Genomic DNA, 20,000 nt, shown 5'->3' with positions numbered 1-20,000 from the left:
ATCACGTTGCAGATTAAATCTTTCTGTGAGATTTGGAGAGAACAACGTATATTAAAAAATCACTTTCCAGTTTTTTTGGTGTAGGAGAATGCTCCAGATGGATGATATGCGTGTGTGGGTGCGTGTGAGTGTGAGTGGGTGTGTGTGAGTGTGTGTGTGTGTGTGCGTGCATGTGCGTGTGCGTGTGTGCATGTGAGTGGGTGTGTGCATGTGCGTGTGTGCGTGTGTGTGTGCGTGTGAGTGGGTGTGTGTGTGTGTGTGTCTGTGCTGACTATGCTGTGATAACTCTTTCCTCTGCCGTTTTTAAAGACACACAGACATTTCTCTGCTGTGATGCTGTGTTTGTGCTGATTAATATTTTCCCCCGGCCTTCTCAGACAGGGTCCGTGTTTTAGTGGGCAGAACCTTTAGTGTTCTGTGGCTCTTCCCAGGGCATCGTTAGTGGATCTCATTAGTACTGTTAGACAGAGCTTTTGGCCTGAACAGTAATTGTGAGATGCTGTTTATTCTTGGGCGTGTCTGATGGGCGTGTCTGATCGGTGGACTGGCGCCCCAGGTGCCCGCTGGCGTGCCAGTGTGATCAGACGCAGTGCCAGCTTTAACAAAGTGCAGGCTGGGAGAATGGCATGCTGACATCTGATTGGGTAACACCTGGCCTTCAGCCCTAATCCTGCCAGGCTGCTGCTCAGACACGCCTCATCAACGTCAGGCCACTGCACTCTTTACACAGCTCCACTGCACTCAGACTCCTCTCAGTCGTGCTCCTCCACACCGCGCTCCTCCACACCATGTTCCTCCACACTGCACTACTCCACACTGCACTCTTTACACAGCTCCACTGCACTCAGACTCCTCTCAGTCGTGCTCCTCCACACCATGCTCCTCCACACTGCACTCTTTACACAGCTCCACTGCACTCAGACTCCTCTCAGTCGTGCTCCTCCACACCGCGCTCCTCCACACTGCACTCTTTACACAGCTCCACTCCACTCAGACTCCTCTCAGTCGCGCTCCTCCACACCGCGCTCCTCCACACTGCACTCTTTACACAGCTCCACTCCACTCAGACTCCTCTCAGTCGTGCTCCTCCACACCGCGCTCCTCCACACTGCACTCTTTACACAGCTCCACTCCATTCAGACTCCTCTCAGTCGTGCTCCTCCACACCGCGCTCCTCCACACTGCACTCTTTACACAGCTCCACTCCACTCAGACTCCTCTCAGTCGTGCTCCTCCACACCGCGCTCCTCCACACCATGCTCCTCCACACTGCACTCTTTACACAGCTCCACTGCACTCAGACTCCTCAGTTGTGCTCCTCCACACCGCGCTCCTCCACACCATGCTCCTCCACACTGCACTCTTTACACAGCTCCACTGCACTCAGACTCCTCTCAGTCGTGCTCCTCCACACCGCGCTCCTCCACACTGCACTCTTTACACAGCTCCACTCCACTCAGACTCCTCTCAGTCGTGCTCCTCCACACCATGCTCCTCCACACTGCACTCTTTACACAGCTCCACTGCACTCAGACTCCTCTCAGTTGTGCTCCTCCACACCGCGCTCCTCCACACCATGCTCCTCCACACTGCACTCTTTACACAGCTCCACTGCACTCAGACTCCTCTCAGTCGTGCTCCTCCACACCGCGCTCCTCCACACCATGCTCCTCCACACTGCACTCTTTACACAGCTCCACTCCACTCAGACTCCTCTCAGTCGTGCTCCTCCACACCGCGCTCCTCCACACCATGCTCCTCCACACTGCACTCTTTACACAGCTCCACTGCACTCAGACTCCTCTCAGTCATGCTCCTCCACACCGCGCTCCTCCACACCATGCTCCTCCACACTGCACTCTTTACACAGCTCCACTGCACTCAGACTCCTCTCAGTCGTGCTCCTCCACACCGCGCTCCTCCACACCATGCTCCTCCACACTGCACTCTTTTTACAGCTCCACTCCACTCAGACTCCTCTCAGTCGTGCTCCTCCACACCGCGCTCCTCCACACCATGCTCCTCCACACTGCACTCTTTACACAGCTCCACTCAACAGACTCCTCTCAGTCGTGCTCCTCTGCACTGCGCTCCTCCACACCATGCTCGTCTGCACTGCACTCCTCCACACCATGCTCCTCTATGCCGTGCTCCTCAGCACCGCACTCCTCCATACCATGTTCCTCTGCACCATGCTCCTCCATACCATGCTCCTCTACAGTGTGCTCCTCCATACCATGCTCCTTCACAGTGTGCAGAGCTGAGAGAGTGCAGGGGTCCGAGTTCTGGAGATAACATACACACAGAGAAATATTGGACCTTCTTTGGTGACGAGAGAGTGGTTATAATTTGCAGTGAATGATGGTAAAGTTCATTTAATGCACATCTGAAAACAGCACCTGCTTCCACTGCTGCCTGCTTCCAACCCCAGTGTAGGAGAGAAAGAAAACAGAGTTTGTGTGGAGATAGAAACTCTGCTCTCATCTCTTTAGATTGGGATGAAGTCCCAGGGCGGGGCAGGGCCCTGTGGTTACCCTCTCTTATATTTTGCAAGTATGGGGGTAACAGATGTGATTTTTGCTGCCGTGCGTGAGCTGTTGGACCCCCCCTCTGTGAAAACGTTCCGTGTGCATCCTGTGTTTGGACTGAGCTGTGTTGTGTGGCTGGTTTGCTAACACTACGGGTATGATGCTAATCCTCTGATTATAGCATCTCTGTTAAAAGACAACGTTAGAATTTCATTTCATTTAAATCTTAGTTTAGTTGTATAATTGCACTGTAGACTCATGCTCATGGACTATATCCACTCCATTAGAAGTAAACCTAAATATCTTGGTATGAATCTGTTGTTCTGTAGCGAGAGGTAGTTAAGAAATCGCCCAAAGGCAGTATTTGTAATCATTGGCTTTCTTTGTCAGCGACATCAAATGGATTATAATTACAATTAACGCTCGTCTGAAATGGCACTCATCATAATGTCGTCTGAGCTGACAGGGATCGAGATTCTGGGATCGAGCTGTTTGCCAAGACCGTCTCTGCATCTCTAGCTGACCTGCCCCTCCCTCTTCTGTTCTGCTCTCTGTCGCCCCCTGCAGGTGAAGCTGATGAAGTACATATGTAAGCAGTTGCAGTGCAAGCAGAAAGTGCCGGAGACGGATCGACCACAGGCTCTGGACAGCTACCCAAGACTGAGGGACTGGCTACGCACCATCAACCTCAGACCCGAGCTAATCGAGGTACTGTGTGTGTGTGTGTGTGTGTGTGTGTGTGTGTGTGTGTGTGACAGAGAAAGAGAGAGAGAGAGAGAGAGAGAGAGAGAGACACTGTATAGGACGAGACTATATGTAGAACGTTATATAGGTTTGCATGTGTGCATGTGTCTCTGGCAATTTGAAAATGTGACGTGGCTTTTTTGTGGGTTTTTTTTTTTTTTTTGTGGTCATTAAGTGTAGAAGACTAAGGAGTATGTAGGTTATGTCTTATCTGTTCAACTGAACAATTGTGCACATAAATTCAGCAAGAGTTATTTGTGGAGATGTTCAAAAGCTGATATGATTGAGCATGCATGTATGTGCGTGCGAGTGCATGCGTGCGAGTGCATGCATGCGTGTGTGTGCGTGCGTGTGTGTGCGTGCGTGCGTGTGTGTGTGTGCGTGTGTGTCTGTCTTGAGGCAGGCTTGTATGTGCAACCTCATTTAGCTTCTTTAATTTGCCGTTCTAAAAAGATTACAGTGTTGCAACCCTGACTTTAAAATGACAGATCATTTGAATTGGGGCAAAGATGTCTCTACTTTGGCATGTCTCTGTGCAATTAAGTTCAGAGCCACAAACCAAGATTGCTTTGGCTTCACGGCATGCGCATACTTCAGAGATTACCCAACAGGACAAAGAGGCTTTTCACTGTCAAATGGGAGAATACAGGAGAAGGGTGTCGAGAGCGTGAAAGTCCAGCATGGAGAAGAAGGAGAAGAGTGGTCAGATGTGCATTTGTGGGAGAATGGAGTGTAATGACGTGAGAATAAAAGTGTGGATTTGAGTCAGCCCAGCGTAAACAGCGTGTGTCCAAGTCCCTGATGGAGAATGTCAGAGATCTATCTGCAGTAAGATGTGGAGCCCACCCACACACACACAGAGTGGTGGTGTGTGTGTGTGGGGGGGGGTAGTTTGGGATTAGGACGTTTTGGCAGCTACACCACAATCCCACTGCACTGGACTCCAGATGATGCACTGGACTCCATAATCCACACAATCTGCTGAGTCAGACCATTTTCTCTCTCTTTCTCGATTTTTTTTCCCTGTTCATGTATCTCTTTTTTTAGTCTGCCGCCTCTCTCCCCCATCCCAATCTCTCTCCCCCATCCCTCCCTCTCTCTCTCTGTCTCTCTCTCTCTCTCTCTCTCTGTTTCTTTGTGCTCTATTTTTATACTACATCAAAGTGGTCAGTCTGACTCCCAGCGTGACGAGACAGCAGGCAACAGCAGCAGACAGCTTACAGATAACACTCTCCTCTCCTCTCCTCTCCTCTCCTCTCCTCTCCTCTCCTCTCTTCTCCTCTCCTCTCCTCTCCTCTCTTCTCCGCTCCTCTCCGCTCCTCTCCTTCTACTCTCCTCTTCTCTTTTCTTCTCTTCTCTTCTCCTTTCTTTTCTTTTCTTCTCTTCTCTCCTCTTCTCTCCTCTCCTCTTTCTTCTCCTCCTCTCTCCTCTACTTTGCAGTTATACACCGTGCTACCACTTGTACACCATCTTTGAAAGAGCACACTCAGCTCGTGTGATGTTGTTAAATGTCGCATTTTGGTTCCCTCAGAGCTTCTCTCTCAGTTGTCAGGAAGGGAACGTAAACCGACCTCAAACACAAAGAGCAGGCGTATGTGAAAGCCACTGTGGGAAAGACCATCGTCTGTGACATGTCTCTGCAGCGACAGAGAGAGAGACAGAGAGGGAGCGAGAGAGAGAGCGAGAGAGAGAGCGAGAGAGAGAGCGAGACAGAGAGCGAGACAGAGAGCGAGAGAGAGACAGAGACAGAGAGAGACAGAGACAGAGAGAGACAGAGAGAGACAGAGACAGAGAGACAGGGAGAGACCCATGTTAACATACTGTTCATGAGCAGCTGTTGGTGCGGCAGCTGAGAGCTCCAGGTAAACAACGCTGAACGCACGTCGCGGTGTCCTGACCTGCTTTCACGCAGGCGACCTGTGGCCCAGAATTCACCATCACCACGTGCACTCGTGAGTCTGCTGTGGGTGTGAGACGGAGCCTTTGCGCTCTTGTGTTCCAGTAAGCAAAAGCTTTACATAATGTTACATAAGCAGCCAAGAGGCAGTCCAGCAGCGTGAGTAATGTCCCGCTACATTCATATCGTATAGAGCTGATTACAGATGATTGGCAAAGCTGGGCCCTGTGATGGCTCCTCTGGACCTCTGCCAGGTCAGGCACATGAGTCAACGCCACAGAGTAAGGTAACATGACTATTAACTCTGTGTGTGTGTGTGTGTGTTTGTAAACGAAGATGGAAAGTTTTGAATGAATTTCCTGGAAAATGTCAAAAGATTGCATCTGGAAACGTCAAAGTGGTTGTGGAATGAGCCATTTTAACCTCAAAAATTTTGAGAAAAATGTGAAAAGCCTTTCATAATCAGCATTCAGTATGGAATTCAATTTCATGATTGTTTATTATTTAATTCATTTTTTCAGTGTGGTCCATTGTTTACAGTAGTTTTAATTTTTATGTGAAATAAAAAGAACTGGAAAAAAAAACGTACATTTTCAGAACATGTGACGTTGTAGTTTTCCAGTTTGCAGGCTTTTGTTCTTCTGAGTGGAAGGGCCACAGTCTTATAATGCTGTGGGCGCATTTCATTGTCTTCACCAGTGACACACACACACACACACACACACACACACGTTATACAGGTTGAGGATATTTTCTGTGTCAATGTGGTCAAAGTGACCTGAGTTCACTGGTCATTCTACGGCAGGTCTTTGTCCCGCTCTGGTTAATGAGTGATTTGGGGAGGGGACTGATTAGGACCGTCTAACAGGGAGCTGACTCTGTGGTCGGCAGTCAGCGTGTTGGGCTGATACAGATTGGTTGCCGTGGTGAGGAGTCTCTGTCACTGACTACAGTAGGAGGAGAGACTGTGGAGGTGTGAATATAACGCCTGAGAAAGCGCTGTGTGGTTGAACCACAAAAAATTTGATTCCTCTCTCTCACGCTCTCTGTCTTTCTCTCTCTCTCTCTCTCTCTCACGCTCTCTGTCTCTCTCTCTCTCTCTCCCCCTAAGGGTATAGCTATAGTAGGCCGTGTCTTGCGCAATGTAAACAAGACGAGATTGCTAATCCTCTGGTTCCGCTGATTCTTTGTCCAGTGACACATACCCTGTGTGGAGTGAGAGTTTTCAACCAGACAGCTTTTAAGAAGGCCTGGGTAAGTCTGAAAGTCAGAATTAGCCGTTAACTGTCTGCTCTACTTTTCGGTAAGAGGGTGCGATTGTAGAAAGAAGAAGAGCCCAGCGGCCTTGCCCCTCTCGTGCAGGCGTCGTCGTTTGTAAAACCAGTCCGTCTGGAGCCGGCCCAGTGGTCCCAGCTGCGTGTTCTCTCTCCGGACCAGCTTAGCATACTCCGCAGTGTTTTTGTTTACTTGTTTGTTTGTTTGCTTGTTTGCATTAAGAGGTTTCTTGTAGTGTGTTGTAATAAGGAAAGAGAGAAAGAGAGAGACATATGTTTTTTTGTAGCAAACCCCTCTCCCCTCTCTAAACCACCACTCCATCTGACCTACCCGCTCTCACCGTCCTCAGTCCTGTCAGCTGGGGTGGGTTGAATTCGTGCTGTTGGCCTTACACTGTATGCTCCCACCCACGTGGAAACGTTTAGTTAACGTTCGTGGGTCTCCGTTCTGCAGAATGCTTTCCTCGGCTTTGTTCACAAAAACTTTGGACATCAGCAGAGTTACTCAAGTTCGCCGTTTCGACTCCATTTTAATCGTTTTCACGCTTAACGGTTGATGAAAGTCATAAACGAGCATTTATCCCAACAGCTGATGACGTTTGTGCACACAGATAAAGAAAAGGACTTTCTGGCGTTTGTGTTGTTGGCAATTTTGCCGATGTTCTACACTAGCATCTCTCCCTGAAGGCAGACCTGTTCCCTATGATGGGAAATGACAGATAAGGAGAAGTGTGTGAGTTCATGTTTTATTAATTGACTAGGGGTGGGGCTTTGTTGCCCTTGGCACTACCATGATACAGACATATAACAAGGAGTGTTATCTCAGGTAGTTTTACAGATTTCTTTAGCACTGATCTCAAAGCTTCTAATGCAGCTGCTTTCTCTTAATTAAATACAAGCATAAACATGCATAACTGATTCCCTTATGGCACAACTGGCTGATTAAGCAGGGACGGAAGGATTAACAGCATTGGTATTTCCATATCCCAGACTCTGAAAAGCTGTGAGTCAAGGTTTGGAGTTGTCGCTGTATTCCTGGTGATGAGGATGAGGAGGGTTAAAAGAGCATGGAAGGTTCTCTGTAAACATGATCGCTTCACGAGTTCTTTACACGACTTCATCTCACTCCACACAATCACGCAGGAGCTTAATTGGGTAATCGGATCATCTGCGAGGCTTAATTAGTCTAAGAGGTCACGTGACTCGGGTATTTGAAGAGCTGTAGAAAATCCAGTGGATCAGGTCTCTCCGAGAGAACAAAGGCAACTGCGCTCCTCTTCCCAAACTGGCTCCCAGTACCCTACTGGTGTAGCCGAAGTGCATTGGACATTTCTGCCACAGGTTCAACCAGGAGGTTTGACTGCCAGTAACAGTGGACTGGCAGGAGGAAGGTTAGAGAGACTGAGGGGCAACAAAGGGTTAATTACTCGGCTCTGCCAACTGAGCACAGCCTAGCGTGTCACAAGAGAACGAATCTGGATTTGTCCGTGCTTGGTGGGTCCTCGTTGATCGTTACCACTCAGACATACAAAGCGAGTTTGGATGCATGTGGTTCACTGGGGAATGGCAATACAGTCACGCTGTGAAGTCCAATGCGCAGCACTAGAGTTGCATGTGTAATGCTAACCAGGAAATGCACAGTTCAATGGTCCTTTTTTTCCTTAGCGTGAGACTGTTAGTTTTAGCGGAGCTACAGCTGTAAGCCACAGCCGTCATCAGCTCTGCCTCACCAGTGACACAAGCATTGTGATGCCGTGTCACCAGCCACATCCTAATGAAATGAGATCTATTTCTAGGCCTCATACAACTCCTTTCAAAGACAGCATTGTTGTTCTGGGCTGTCGTGTGCTTGGTGTTTGTCTCCAAGGTTAGAGACGCTTGGTCTGTCTTCAGGGCAGCCTCGCCGTCTGTAATCTTGAGAACTGAGGATGCTATACTACCAGGATCCACAAAACTGGAGATTCTACTCAGATGATCCAGAGAACGGCCATGATGTGAAAACAAAGCTGGTGAAATGGAGGTGAACTCTATAAGATTTGGCCATTGAGCCATGAAGCTCAGTGGTTCAATGCTACTTCATTTCTGAGTTCTCGAAAAATCAGTGTGAGAACGAATAAAGACAACTGCCCTGAGATGTGGATGGTTAGAGTTTGGAGCTCTGTGAATGGCTGCTGAGATGTGGATGGTTAGAGTTTGGAGCTCTGTGAATGGCTGCTGAGATGTGGATGGTTAGAGTTTGGAGCTCTGTGAATGGCTGTTGAGATGTGGCTGGTTAGAGTTTGGAGCTCTGTGAATGGCTGCTGAGATGTGGATGGTAAGAGTTTGGAGCTCTGTGAATGGCTGCTGCTGTGATGCTGATGTTGGAATGGAGAAATGTACAGGAGGCTTGTGGAGTTGCTTGTGTGAGCATTTGACGAAGAGCCTTGTCTGTCTGGGCAGATTCGATGCACTCTAGAGGATGAGAACAGCGCCAGAACTCAGGCCCGGAAACTATGCTTTTGATTGATATTTGACTCGGGTCCCAGTTTTGGTGTTTATAAAACCTGAACTGGGAGTGGTCTCCGTGCTAATGTATGTGTTAATTACACGCCAGTGCTCTTACCAGGCTCATGCCAGCCCATCTCTTTGCCCAGGCGGTGTCCGTGAGGCTGTCTTTGGATGCCTTGCTGCAGATGCCCGGGGTCCAGGTGCGGGAGACCATGAGGAGATTGGGCTCCAGCTCTGAGGAGTGTGCCAGGCTCAGTGTGGCCCTCTCCTGCCTGAAGAGTGCCACTGAATCAGGTGAGTCCTCATTCTGAATCGGTTTGACTCATACGAATCAGTTGAGCCCACAGGCTGAATCAGTTTCGTTCATCTGAATCAGCTCAGTCCTCAGTCCGAATCAGTTTGACTTATCTGAATCAAGTGTGTCCACGGTCTTAATTAGTTGGAGTCATTCAGATGAAGTTTTTTTGACGTAGATTAAACCTCTAAGAGGTTTTCCTGTCTTGGGTTGTCACTGTGGCATGTCTGCCTCCACCTCTGAACGGCTTGTTTCTGTTCAAACCGCAGGAGGGGAGCTGAAAGAAGATGGAGGACCCTGGTTTTCAGAACCCACCAGACGCGACAGCGGTTCTTTAGCCCCCGTGGATCAGCTGCCTTCCCTGGGGGGTCCACTACGCCCACACAGTCCCTCTCCATTGGCCAGGCCACCAGCCACTCCCTCCACGCCCTCCACCCCCTGCGGCACCTTCCCTCACCCGCGCCACGTGCTCTCCTCGGCCGACACCCACATCTCCCACGGTTACGCGGACAGCCTGACCGACCCCAGCCCCTACTACTCCTCGCGTCCAATGAGGGTCCACGGCCACGCGTCCACCCCTCCCATAACCCCGCCCTCCAAGAGGAGGCACAGGCTCAAGCCGCCCTGCACGCCGCCACCGCCCTCCAGGAAAGTGCTGCACCTACTCCCCAACATCACACTCACCCGCAGCAAAAGCCACGAGTCCCAGCTAGGAAACCGCATCGAAGACCCCCCCTCTAATAAGTAGGTTATGTTTAGACGTGTCAGGGAAAAAAAAGTATGTACAGCAGACATTGTTTGTTTGTTTGTTTGTTTGTTTGTTTGTTATAGGGTTGTTTTTTTGTTGTGACTCTGTTTTGAAAAAAAAAGAGGAAGGTTCTGTAATCCGAATTTGACTAATATTATTTTCTGTGTGATGTTCTAGAATTGGATTTTCACACTGACAAAAATCAATTTATCCATTTATCAAATTGATTTTTCATTATTTAATTTTTCCAGGATGGCTATAATGGAGTATAAAAGAGTGGCAGTATGTCTATGTTTGTAACTATGACTGAATGATATGTCACATTGATCAGTTCAGTGATGTCTCCTGTGTGGATGTTTCACTTTCTGATCATCATTCTTGTGCGTATCTGATGGAAAGTATCCACCAATCTGGCAACCCTGGTATGAGGTCATACAGACTAAAGCCTGGTCTGTGAGCAGTGTTCTCCCTACCACTCTCTCCAGCATCCCCTTTCTAGCTCTAAATAGGGCATGTTTCCTGTTTGTCAACACATCACACTGTGTGTGTGTGTGTGTGTGTGTGTGTGTGTGGTCAGAGCTGATCTCACACGCTTAGATATTATAAACAGATTCTAATGGCAACATACATTGACACATGCGCAAACATACATACAGCGGCACACAGGCATGCACATCACAGAAGCTCGTTATCATGTGTTTGTATGGTCAGAGCGGTCATTATTATGTGTTTGTGTGGTCATTATCATGTGTTTGTATGGTCAGAGCAGTCATTATTGTGTGTTTGCATGGTCATTATCATGTGTTTGTGTAGTCAGAGTGGTCATTATCGTGTTTTTGTATGGTCATTATCATGTGTTTGTATTGTCAGAGTGGTCATTATGGTGTTTGTATGGTCATTATCGTGTGTTTGTGTAGTCAGAGTGGTCATTATGGTGTTTGTATGGTCATTATCGTGTGTTTGTGTAGTCAGAGCGGTCATTATCGTGTGTTTGTGTAGTCAGAGTGGTCATTATGGTGTTTGTATGGTCATTATCATGTGTTTGTATGGTCATTATCATGTGTTTGTGTAGTCAGAGCGGTCATTATCGTGTGTTTGTATGGTCATTATCGTGTGTTTGTGTAGTCAGAACGGTCATTATGGTGTTTGTATGGTCATTATCGTGTTTTTTGTATGGTCATTATCGTGTGTTTGTGTAGTCAGAGCGGTCATTCCCGTGTGTTTGTGTAGTCAGAGCGGTCATTATCGTGTGTTTGTATGGTCATTATCGTGTGTTTGTGTGGTCATTATCATGTGTTTGTATGGTCAGAGCGGTCATTATCGTGTGTTTGTGTAGTCAGAGCGGTCATTATCGTGTGTTTGTATGGTCAGAGCGGTCATTATCGTGTGTTTGTGTGGTCATTATCATGTGTTTGTATGGTCAGAGCGGTCATTATCGTGTGTTTGTGTAGTCAGAGCGGTCATTCCCGTGTGTTTTTGTAGTCAGAGTGGTCATTATCGTGTGTTTGTGTGGTCATTATCATGTGTTTGTATGGTCAGAGCGGTCATTATCGTGTGTTTGTGTAGTCAGAGCGGTCATTATCGTGTGTTTGTATGGTCAGAGCGGTCATTATCATGTATTTGTGTAGTCAGAGCGGTCATTCCCGTGTGTTTTTGTAGTCAGAGTGGTCATTATCGTGTGTTTGTGTGGTCATTATCATGTGTTTGTATGGTCAGAGCGGTCATTATCGTGTGTTTGTGTAGTCAGAGCGGTCAGAGATTAGGGACTGTGCTGTGACAGGATGCACTTCCGAAGCACAGCACTGGAAAGAGGGCACGTCCAAGTCATCACTCCCACTCCCTCACTGCGCCCTCGCTCGCGCACACACACACACACACACACACACACAGTAAGCACACAGCACACACACACGCACACACACACAGAGTAAGCACACAGTACACACTCACACACACACACATACACAGTAAGTACACACACACACACACACAGAAGTGCTCACTCACACACTCAGAGCAGCACACACACATACACAGAGAAACACACACACGCACACACACATACACACACACACACTCACACACACAGCAGCAGGGCACACACTCACACACACACACAGTAAACACAGGACTAGGGACAGACACAGCTTCAGTACTCAGTGTGGGTCAAGCATCACTCCCTCTGGTCTGTTCTGACCGGTTTGGCCCAGAATACTGAGATCCAGGAGTGACTGGTCTCTTCCCTGCCCCACACCCTTCATCTGTCCTTTCAAAACTGGTTTTCAAATCTCATCTGGTGAACTTTAGATTTTTGAGAGTCTGGTAAATGGGTTGACCATGTTGAGATGCTAAACACCCACCCACCCCACACACACTCGCACCCCAGTAGACCACCAGCTGACTGACCTGTGTCGCCCTCCAGGTGTGCGAAGAAGAACAAGCTATTTCTGAACGTTCAGATCAATGGGAATGGATGTGAAGACTCGCCCTCCCGATCTCCACTGCTTGCTGCCCGCACCCCTGGGGCGGCCCCCGCTACGGCCCCCTACACCCTGCCTGGTACCCCCACCCTGCTGGAAGAGCATAGCATCCTGAAGAGTGCGTGACTGTGCACACACACACACACACACAAACACACATACGGACACACGTGCATGCAAACACGCAGAAGATCAGTAATGCATTGGAGACAGTTGGGAATTCGCCGACTCATACACTCATACAAAACACAGACAGACAGAGACGGTATCGGGTCTGAATACTGGCCCTGTATTCTGGGACAGGCTTCACAAAACTAGACTCGCAAATAAATAATGAAACATGCTGTATGAATGAATAAGTCATTAGGAACACAGAGTTTACAGTCAGACAGGAGCCTTTAGTGAGGATTTTCTCACCTCTGTAACACAGTCAGCCAAGGATGCACCCTGTTCCTGGTGCTCGAACCCCTCTCTCTCTCGCTCTCGCTAACCTGGTTCAGCAGATAGTAATTCTCAACCTTTGATTTCCCAGGTTGCGTTGTAAATATTTGAGTTAGTGAATGATTTACACGGTTATGTTGTTTGGGTTTTACCCCGTGCTATGTCTGTGTATCAAAGTACAGGCATGAATGAGTGTGTGTGTGTACTGTTTTTTTTTATTTGGGGGGGGGGGGGGGGGTTGTGTTGTGAAGGTAGTGACTTTCTCAGTGTCACTGGGTGAATGGAAGCCTTGACCAGGTTTAGTGGAACATTTGGAAAGGTTGTTAAGCTCCTCTCCCCTGGAAGAGAGACAGGCAGACAAGCAGACAGACAGACAAAGATAGAGGGAAAGGCAGGCAGAAATACAGGCAGAGAGAGAGAGCACAGACAGACAGGCAAATAGACAGACAGAAACACAGACAAAGACAGAACGAGAGATCGACAGGCAGGCAGAGAGAGCACAAGCCATGATCTTCAGCCAGTCAGAGAGGCACACAATACCATGACAAAGCCCTGGTTAATGTCTGAGAAATGTGTGTAAGAGAAACTTCCTCTCTCTGTTTCTCTCTCTCTCTTTCTCTGCCCATAGACAGCATTACCATGCACCGCAGTTCTCCACAGGCTGTGAGAAGAGACATTGGTTTGGCTGTCACTCACAGGTAACTCTCTGACCCCTCACACACCTTAATAAATCCATATCATCATCGAACACACTGAGAAGGCCACAGAGTGAACAGGGAGTCAGCACTCAGAGCGCAGAACTGTCCTCACAGAGAGGGGACAACTGCACCCGGGACTGCTGCTGTTGCTATGGCAACTCTGAGTAAATGAATGTTTTTGAAAGAAAGAAGTGTTGTCAGAGAGACGGTGAGAATAGAGGGATGAGTGAACCGAGAGATGGTAAAACATGGTTGTGTTTGTTTGTTTGTTTTCTTTTGTACGTGAAGGTTCTCCACCAAGTCTTGGCTGTCCCAGACGTGCCAGGTGTGTCAGAAGAACATGATCTTCGGGGTGAAGTGCAAACACTGTCGGTACGTTCTTCAAACGGCGAGGTGTTTCTGCTTTCGCTGTCATCCAACTCCAGACGCCACAAAAACCGAATTTGCACGGCAGAATTTATTACTGCCAGAGTCCAGCCAGCGCCTGCATGACTATTTGAACCACATGTTCACACAGGAATCTTTTCTAGTATTTCCAGCATTTGCATTCGTAACGCGTGTGTCGTCTTTTTATAAACAGTGTGTCAGACCAGGATCAAATATGTATTTGAGGCATCTGAAAGACTGGGCCCTGTCCCAATTCTCCTCACTGCTTCCTCTCATTATCCTTGTGACCTTGTCATCTTTATTAACATAAAACAGCAGTTTGGATGAAACCTCTCTAAGACATTCATTTGATTTTTGGTGGTGCTTTAAGACGCTCTAGACCAGATTAGAGTTTTCGTAACATTGGTAGAAAAGGTCACGAGGCAAAGGAGACATGTAAGAGTATTGGAACAGGGCCTGGTCCTGCAGATGCTTATGTTCAGTGTATGTTAATAAATCTGTGCTCTCCTCCTTTACGTTGTGATGAACAGTTTTTTATTTTTGTCCCTCAGGTTAAAATGTCACAACAAATGCACTAAAGACGCCCCCCCCTGCAGAATCTCTTTCCTGCCGAGTGAGTACTCTCACCGTCTTTCCTGCGTAAGACTCCTTCCCTCAGACCAAAATTCATCCTCGTTTTCTCCGCGTTCGTTTTTTCTCAGTCACAAAGATCCGGAGGACCGAGTCCGTGCCGTCGGATATTAACAACCCCGTGGATCGTCCGGCTGAGGCTCCGCAGTTTGGAACTCTGCCAAAGGCAATAACCAAGAAGGTACGGCGCCTGTAACTCGGCCCAGACTCTCTAACAGTGCACGGATGGCACGGCTGAAGGGTCTCTCTCTCTGTAGAGAACTATCACAAGAAACGGACAAGAACCGCAACTTCACAGGTGTCTCGAACCAGGATGAGAAGGCCACTGGAAGGCTTCCTGATGATTGGCCTGATCTCTCTCTCTCTCTCTCTCTCTCTCTCTCTCTCTCTGTTTCTCTCAGGATCACCCACCGGTGCTGAATCAGTTGGACTCCAGTAGTAATCCATCCTCTACCACCTCCTCCACCCCCTCCTCTCCTGCTCCCTTCCAGCAAAGCAACCCTCCAAGTGCCACGCCTCCCCCTAATCCCTCCCCCAAGGGTCACCGTGACAACCGCTTCCACTTCCCAGGTAAACCTCTCCAGTCCTGACCAAGGAGAATACCCATTTCAAACACATGCACATGGACCCAGACAGCACTTCACAAACGCAAGCATGCTCAAACGCTGGTTCGATTAATTCGCCGACTGAACGGGGGATAGTCTTCTGTTTTGCGCCACCTAATCCATATTAACACACTAACACGTTTTTAATCAGTGGGCTTGTAAAAAAAAAAAAAAAGAAAAAAAAAAGCTTTCTTCTTTTAACCCTGAGTTTCTCTCTCTGTCCTCTTCTCCTTTCTCTCTCTTGGTTCTTTGCTCCCTTAAGCCGCCTGTTACTTTCAGCACAGACAGCAGTTTATCTTCCCCGGTGAGTGAAAGAATCTCAGAGCAGTCCTGGCGTGTGCTGCGTCTCTTTCCTCCCCATCTTGTCTCAGTGCTCTCTGCTTTGCGCTGTCAGTGTATGCTCTTGATGACAAGTCTGACCATGGCCAAGTTCTGCATTAGCAGAGCATTAGCGGAGCTCTGTTCAGTGTGATGTGTTTCACAGGACAGACTGCATCTCTCAGTCTGTGGCCTTGCCTTGTGCTGGTAGTCAGAGCTCACATGCCTCCTGCTGGTGGGAGATGGTATTGCATGTCGTCTCTTAGCCATCTTACATGTGACTGGTAGTGTCAAGCTTTCATAGAACTGGAAGAAGGAGGTGACATTTTGACTTGAAAGAGAAAAAAAAAGTGAGTGAAATTTGTAAACTCTGTTCTGAAAGACCTTTTTTTTGTTGTTGTTCATTTGCTTCACAGATGTTAGCAGCTCCAGTACCTTGCATGCTGAAGGGCTCCCGGACACAGTGTAAGGACACACTTTAAGAGGCTGCTCTGTAAACACAGGGATGTCTGCTCCCTGCAGTGGTCTGTAGCAGGCTGCTGTGTGTTCTTGGCAATGCTGATTAATGATGTGCTCTCTCTTCTCTCTCTGCCAGGAACGAGATTGAGCCCACAGCAGAGGACCTGCACGCTGAGCTCGCCGAGGATGAAGATGGAGAGGTAAGCTGTGCCTTGTTCCTGTAGGTGTGGGTGTGTGTGAGAGAGAGAGAGAGAGATGGAGAGAGATGGAGAGAGAGAGAGAGAGAGAGAGAGAGAGAGAGAGAGTATAATTGCGATCTTATTGGTTTGAAGTTTTATGGCACCAAAAATGCTGTAATATCAGAAGGAAGATCATAAATGGGAAATATTCTCTTATCTTTCACCAAAGTGCTTTAGATAAACACATAACTACATTAGTCAGGATGAACTGATTCCAGTCTCCACGACTGGGAGATGGAGACTGTGTGAGAAGCCGTGTGCTGAGTTTTGTATCCAGTCAATGTTCCATCAGACACAGTCAGTGTTCCATCAGACACAGCCAGTGTTCCATCAGACACAGTCAGTGTTCCATCAGACACAGTCAATGTTCCATCAGACACAGTCAATGTTCCATCAGACACAGTCAATGTTCCATCAGACACAGTCAGTGTTCCATCAGACACAGTCAGTGTTCCATCAGACACAGTCAATGTTCCATCAGACACAGTCAATGTTCCATCAGACACAGTCAATGTTCCATCAGACACAGTCAGTGTTCCATCAGACACAGTCAGTGTTCCATCAGACACAGTCAGTGTTCACACTTTCTCTGTCTGCTGTCTATCTTCTTTCTCTTCTCTTTGGTGACTGTTTATTATTGTGTTATTTTTCTTTCCTCTAATTTTAGTTCTTAGAAGTAGTTATTTACTACTTAGTTATTTAACATAATAATACTTATACGTTATTACAACTACTATAATAATGTTATTGCAACCACTACAACACCATTATTACAACTACTGTGGTACTGCTTTTACAACCACTATAGTACTGTTATTACAACTACTATGATACCATTACTATAACCACTTTAATACCATTATTACAGCCACTCTAAAACCATTATTATAACCACTATAGTACCGTTATTACAACCACTATAATACCATTATTACAACTACTATAATAATCTCCTTCTCTCTTTTCCAGGAGGTAGAGGAAGAGGAGGAAGAGACGAGAGATGAGGATGACCCAGGTGTAAAGGAGGAGGATGAGGAAGAGGAAGGTGTGGCGGAGGAAGATGAATGTGAGGAGGAAGACGACGACGTAGAGGAGGAAGAAGATGATGAAGAGGAAGATGATGAAGAGGAGGAGTTGAATGGAGGCTCAGACGGAGAGTATGACGGAGACAAGCTGGATGACCTGCCCAGCTCACGGGGTGGGGCTGGGGGAGGCACTGGGAGGAGTCACTGGAAAGGCCCGATCTCCCGCAAAGCCAGTCAGACCAGCGTGTACCTTCAGGAGTGGGACATCCCTTTTGAGCAGCTGGATTTGGGAGAGTTGATCGGTAAGGGACGCTGGGGCAGGGTGCATAAAGGTCGCTGGCACGGCGAAGTGGCCATCCGCCTCCTGGAGATTGACGGAAACAACCAGGACCACCTGAAACTCTTCAAGAAGGAGGTGATGAACTACCGACAGACGCGTCACGAGAACGTGGTGCTCTTCATGGGGGCGTGCATGGCTCCGCCCCACCTGGCAATCATCACTAGGTCAGTGAGGGGTGGGGCATGGCTAAAGACAACCAATCAGGGCTCTGAGACAGCCAATCAGTGCTCTCTAGGGCAGAAAAGGAAACGTTGCTTCACGTGTGTTTCTAGAGTCATGATTCATGAATGGAAATAATGTCCATGGAAAACAGGACTCAGGTCATTTCTCTCCGCACATACAGGTGGTATTATAGTAGCTCATGACTTCTGCTTGTGCAGTAATACCTGTTTTGATTTTCACAGCTTCTGTAAAGGCCGCACGCTGTACTCTGTGGTTAGAGACACCAAGAACACGCTGGACATTAACAAGACGAGGCAAATCGCACAGGAGATTGTGAAGGTAGATTAGTTCTTCCTTCTGTATAGTGCTCACAGTGCTACCTGCTGAAGTCCCACAAGAGCCTAACCAAAAGCCTCTCTGTTTTCCCTTTCATGTCTTTCCCTTTAACCGCACAGGGCATGGGATATCTGCATGCCAAGGGCATTGTTCACAAGGACCTGAAGTCCAAGAATGTCTTTCATGACACTAACAAGGTGGTGATCACGGACTTTGGTCTGTTTGGGATCTCTGGCGTCGTGCAGGAAGGAAGGTCAGGATTCCTGTTCAGTCAGCTTGGCTTCTCTGTGAAGGCCGCACGCTTTTACAGAGTTATTGTGTCTGATATCATTTAAGCCTGGAATTAAATATTTTACAATACTCAGGTTGTGTGTTTGTATGTATATGTGTGTATGTATGTGTGTGTATGCGTGTGTGTGTGCATGTGAATGTGTGTGTGTGTATGTATGTATGTATGTATGTATGCGTGTGTGTGTGTGTTAATGTGTATGTATGTATGTATGCGCGTGTGTGTGTATGTGTGTATGTGAATGTGTGTGTGTATGTATGTATGCGTGTGTGTGAATGTGTGTATGTATGTATGTATGGCCGCGCGTGCATGTGTGTGTATGTGTATGTGTGTGTGTGGGACACAGGAGAGAGAATGAGCTGAAGCTTCCTCACGGCTGGATCTGTTACCTGGCGCCCGAGATTGTTCGTAAAATGAGTCCAGGAAACAACGAGGATCGCCTGCCCTTTTCCAACGCTGCAGACGTCTACGCTTTCGGGTAAGAGACCGAAACATGTGCTGGCAGCTACACGTATGATACACATGTAAACCTGAGACAAGATGTTCATGTTTACATGAATGAGTGGAAGCCTGAAGACTTAGAGGATGAATGTTTTTTGGGAGATGTTTGAGTATCTTTAAGTCTTTGGTCTGGGTTTAGACATGAGGTTGTGGTGTTCTACACTCCTGTGTCTGGTGTAACCACATCATGTATGTCTCTGCTGTTTAGCACCATTTGGTATGAACTCCAAGCGCGTGATTGGCCAATCACCAACCAGCCAGTGGAGGCCACGATCTGGCAGGTGGGGAGTGGAGAGGGCATTAAAAAGGTCCTGGCCGAGATCAGCTTGGGTAAAGAGGTCACGGTGAGTGTGAAGGTCAAAAGGTCACAATTTGAAACAATTCGACTTAGGGGTGGATGCAGGAAAAACTTTGTTCTTGGGAGGTTATAAACATTGAGAAAGATTAATCCAAAACGTAGCCTTTTTGCATCTTTGAGAACGGTTTAGAAGTCATCCACTGGTTACAGCTGTGTCTGTTGTGTATCGTTGAAGACAACAGCATCTCAGCTTTATGGCTGCCTGTCTCAGGGGGGGCGGGAGGGTATGTGGTTTTCTTTAAAGCAGCTTCAGGTGACTGGATAACAAGTCAAAAGTCGAAACCATCCAATAGGAATGTTCCTGAGGTGCTCTCCTATTGGACAGTTTTTGACTTCTGGCTCAAATTATCTCGCCCAAACTGAAAACTTTTTCCTCCTGTAAAACACTTTTTAAATGGAAATTTTTCATTCTGAATGGATGATCTCATTTCTTGCGTGTGTGCGTGTGCTTGCGCGTGTGCGTGTGCCGTTGCTGAAAGCCATTTTTGTCTTCCTCAGGAAATCCTTTCTGCCTGTTGGGCATACGATCTAAGGGACAGGCCCACCTTCACCCAGCTGGCCGACATGCTAGAGAAACTGCCCAAGCTCAACCGCAGGCTGTCTCATCCAGGACACTTCTGGAAGTCTGCGGAGTACGTACCCTAGAGATAAGGCCTGGCGGAAAGGGAGGAGAGTCGGAAACTCCATAGTCCTGTCGTCTACCCATCCCTAACCCCCAAACCCCAACCCCTCAACCCCCAACCCCTCCCCCTCAGACAG

The 20,000-nt window shown here is 47.9% G+C and overlaps 1 protein-coding gene across 1 annotated transcript in view; it reads left to right on the top strand.

Annotated features, from left to right (window-relative positions):
• The window catches only part of ksr1a (kinase suppressor of ras 1a), a 35,764-nt gene that overhangs the window by 12,779 nt on the left and 2,985 nt on the right, over window positions 1-20,000 (top strand). Inside the window, exons 2-18 of the mRNA XM_030792083.1 lie at window positions 3,096-3,236; window positions 9,077-9,224; window positions 9,495-9,969; window positions 12,396-12,571; window positions 13,523-13,592; window positions 13,881-13,964; window positions 14,531-14,592; window positions 14,681-14,790; window positions 15,011-15,179; window positions 15,949-15,997; window positions 16,128-16,191; window positions 17,200-17,759; window positions 18,000-18,096; window positions 18,213-18,346; window positions 18,729-18,860; window positions 19,092-19,227; window positions 19,740-19,873. Of these exons, the coding sequence (XP_030647943.1) occupies window positions 3,096-3,236; window positions 9,077-9,224; window positions 9,495-9,969; window positions 12,396-12,571; window positions 13,523-13,592; window positions 13,881-13,964; window positions 14,531-14,592; window positions 14,681-14,790; window positions 15,011-15,179; window positions 15,949-15,997; window positions 16,128-16,191; window positions 17,200-17,759; window positions 18,000-18,096; window positions 18,213-18,346; window positions 18,729-18,860; window positions 19,092-19,227; window positions 19,740-19,873 (2,741 nt within the window). The remainder of the gene's footprint in view (window positions 1-3,095; window positions 3,237-9,076; window positions 9,225-9,494; window positions 9,970-12,395; window positions 12,572-13,522; window positions 13,593-13,880; window positions 13,965-14,530; window positions 14,593-14,680; window positions 14,791-15,010; window positions 15,180-15,948; window positions 15,998-16,127; window positions 16,192-17,199; window positions 17,760-17,999; window positions 18,097-18,212; window positions 18,347-18,728; window positions 18,861-19,091; window positions 19,228-19,739; window positions 19,874-20,000) is intronic.

The sequence above is a fragment of the Chanos chanos genome, chromosome 15 (assembly GCF_902362185.1).
Source record: "Chanos chanos chromosome 15, fChaCha1.1, whole genome shotgun sequence".
NCBI classification, from domain to species: Eukaryota; Metazoa; Chordata; class Actinopteri; order Gonorynchiformes; family Chanidae; genus Chanos; species Chanos chanos.
The sequence above is the reverse complement of the archived record's forward strand: the minus strand, read 5'-3'. Positions and strand labels throughout refer to the sequence as shown.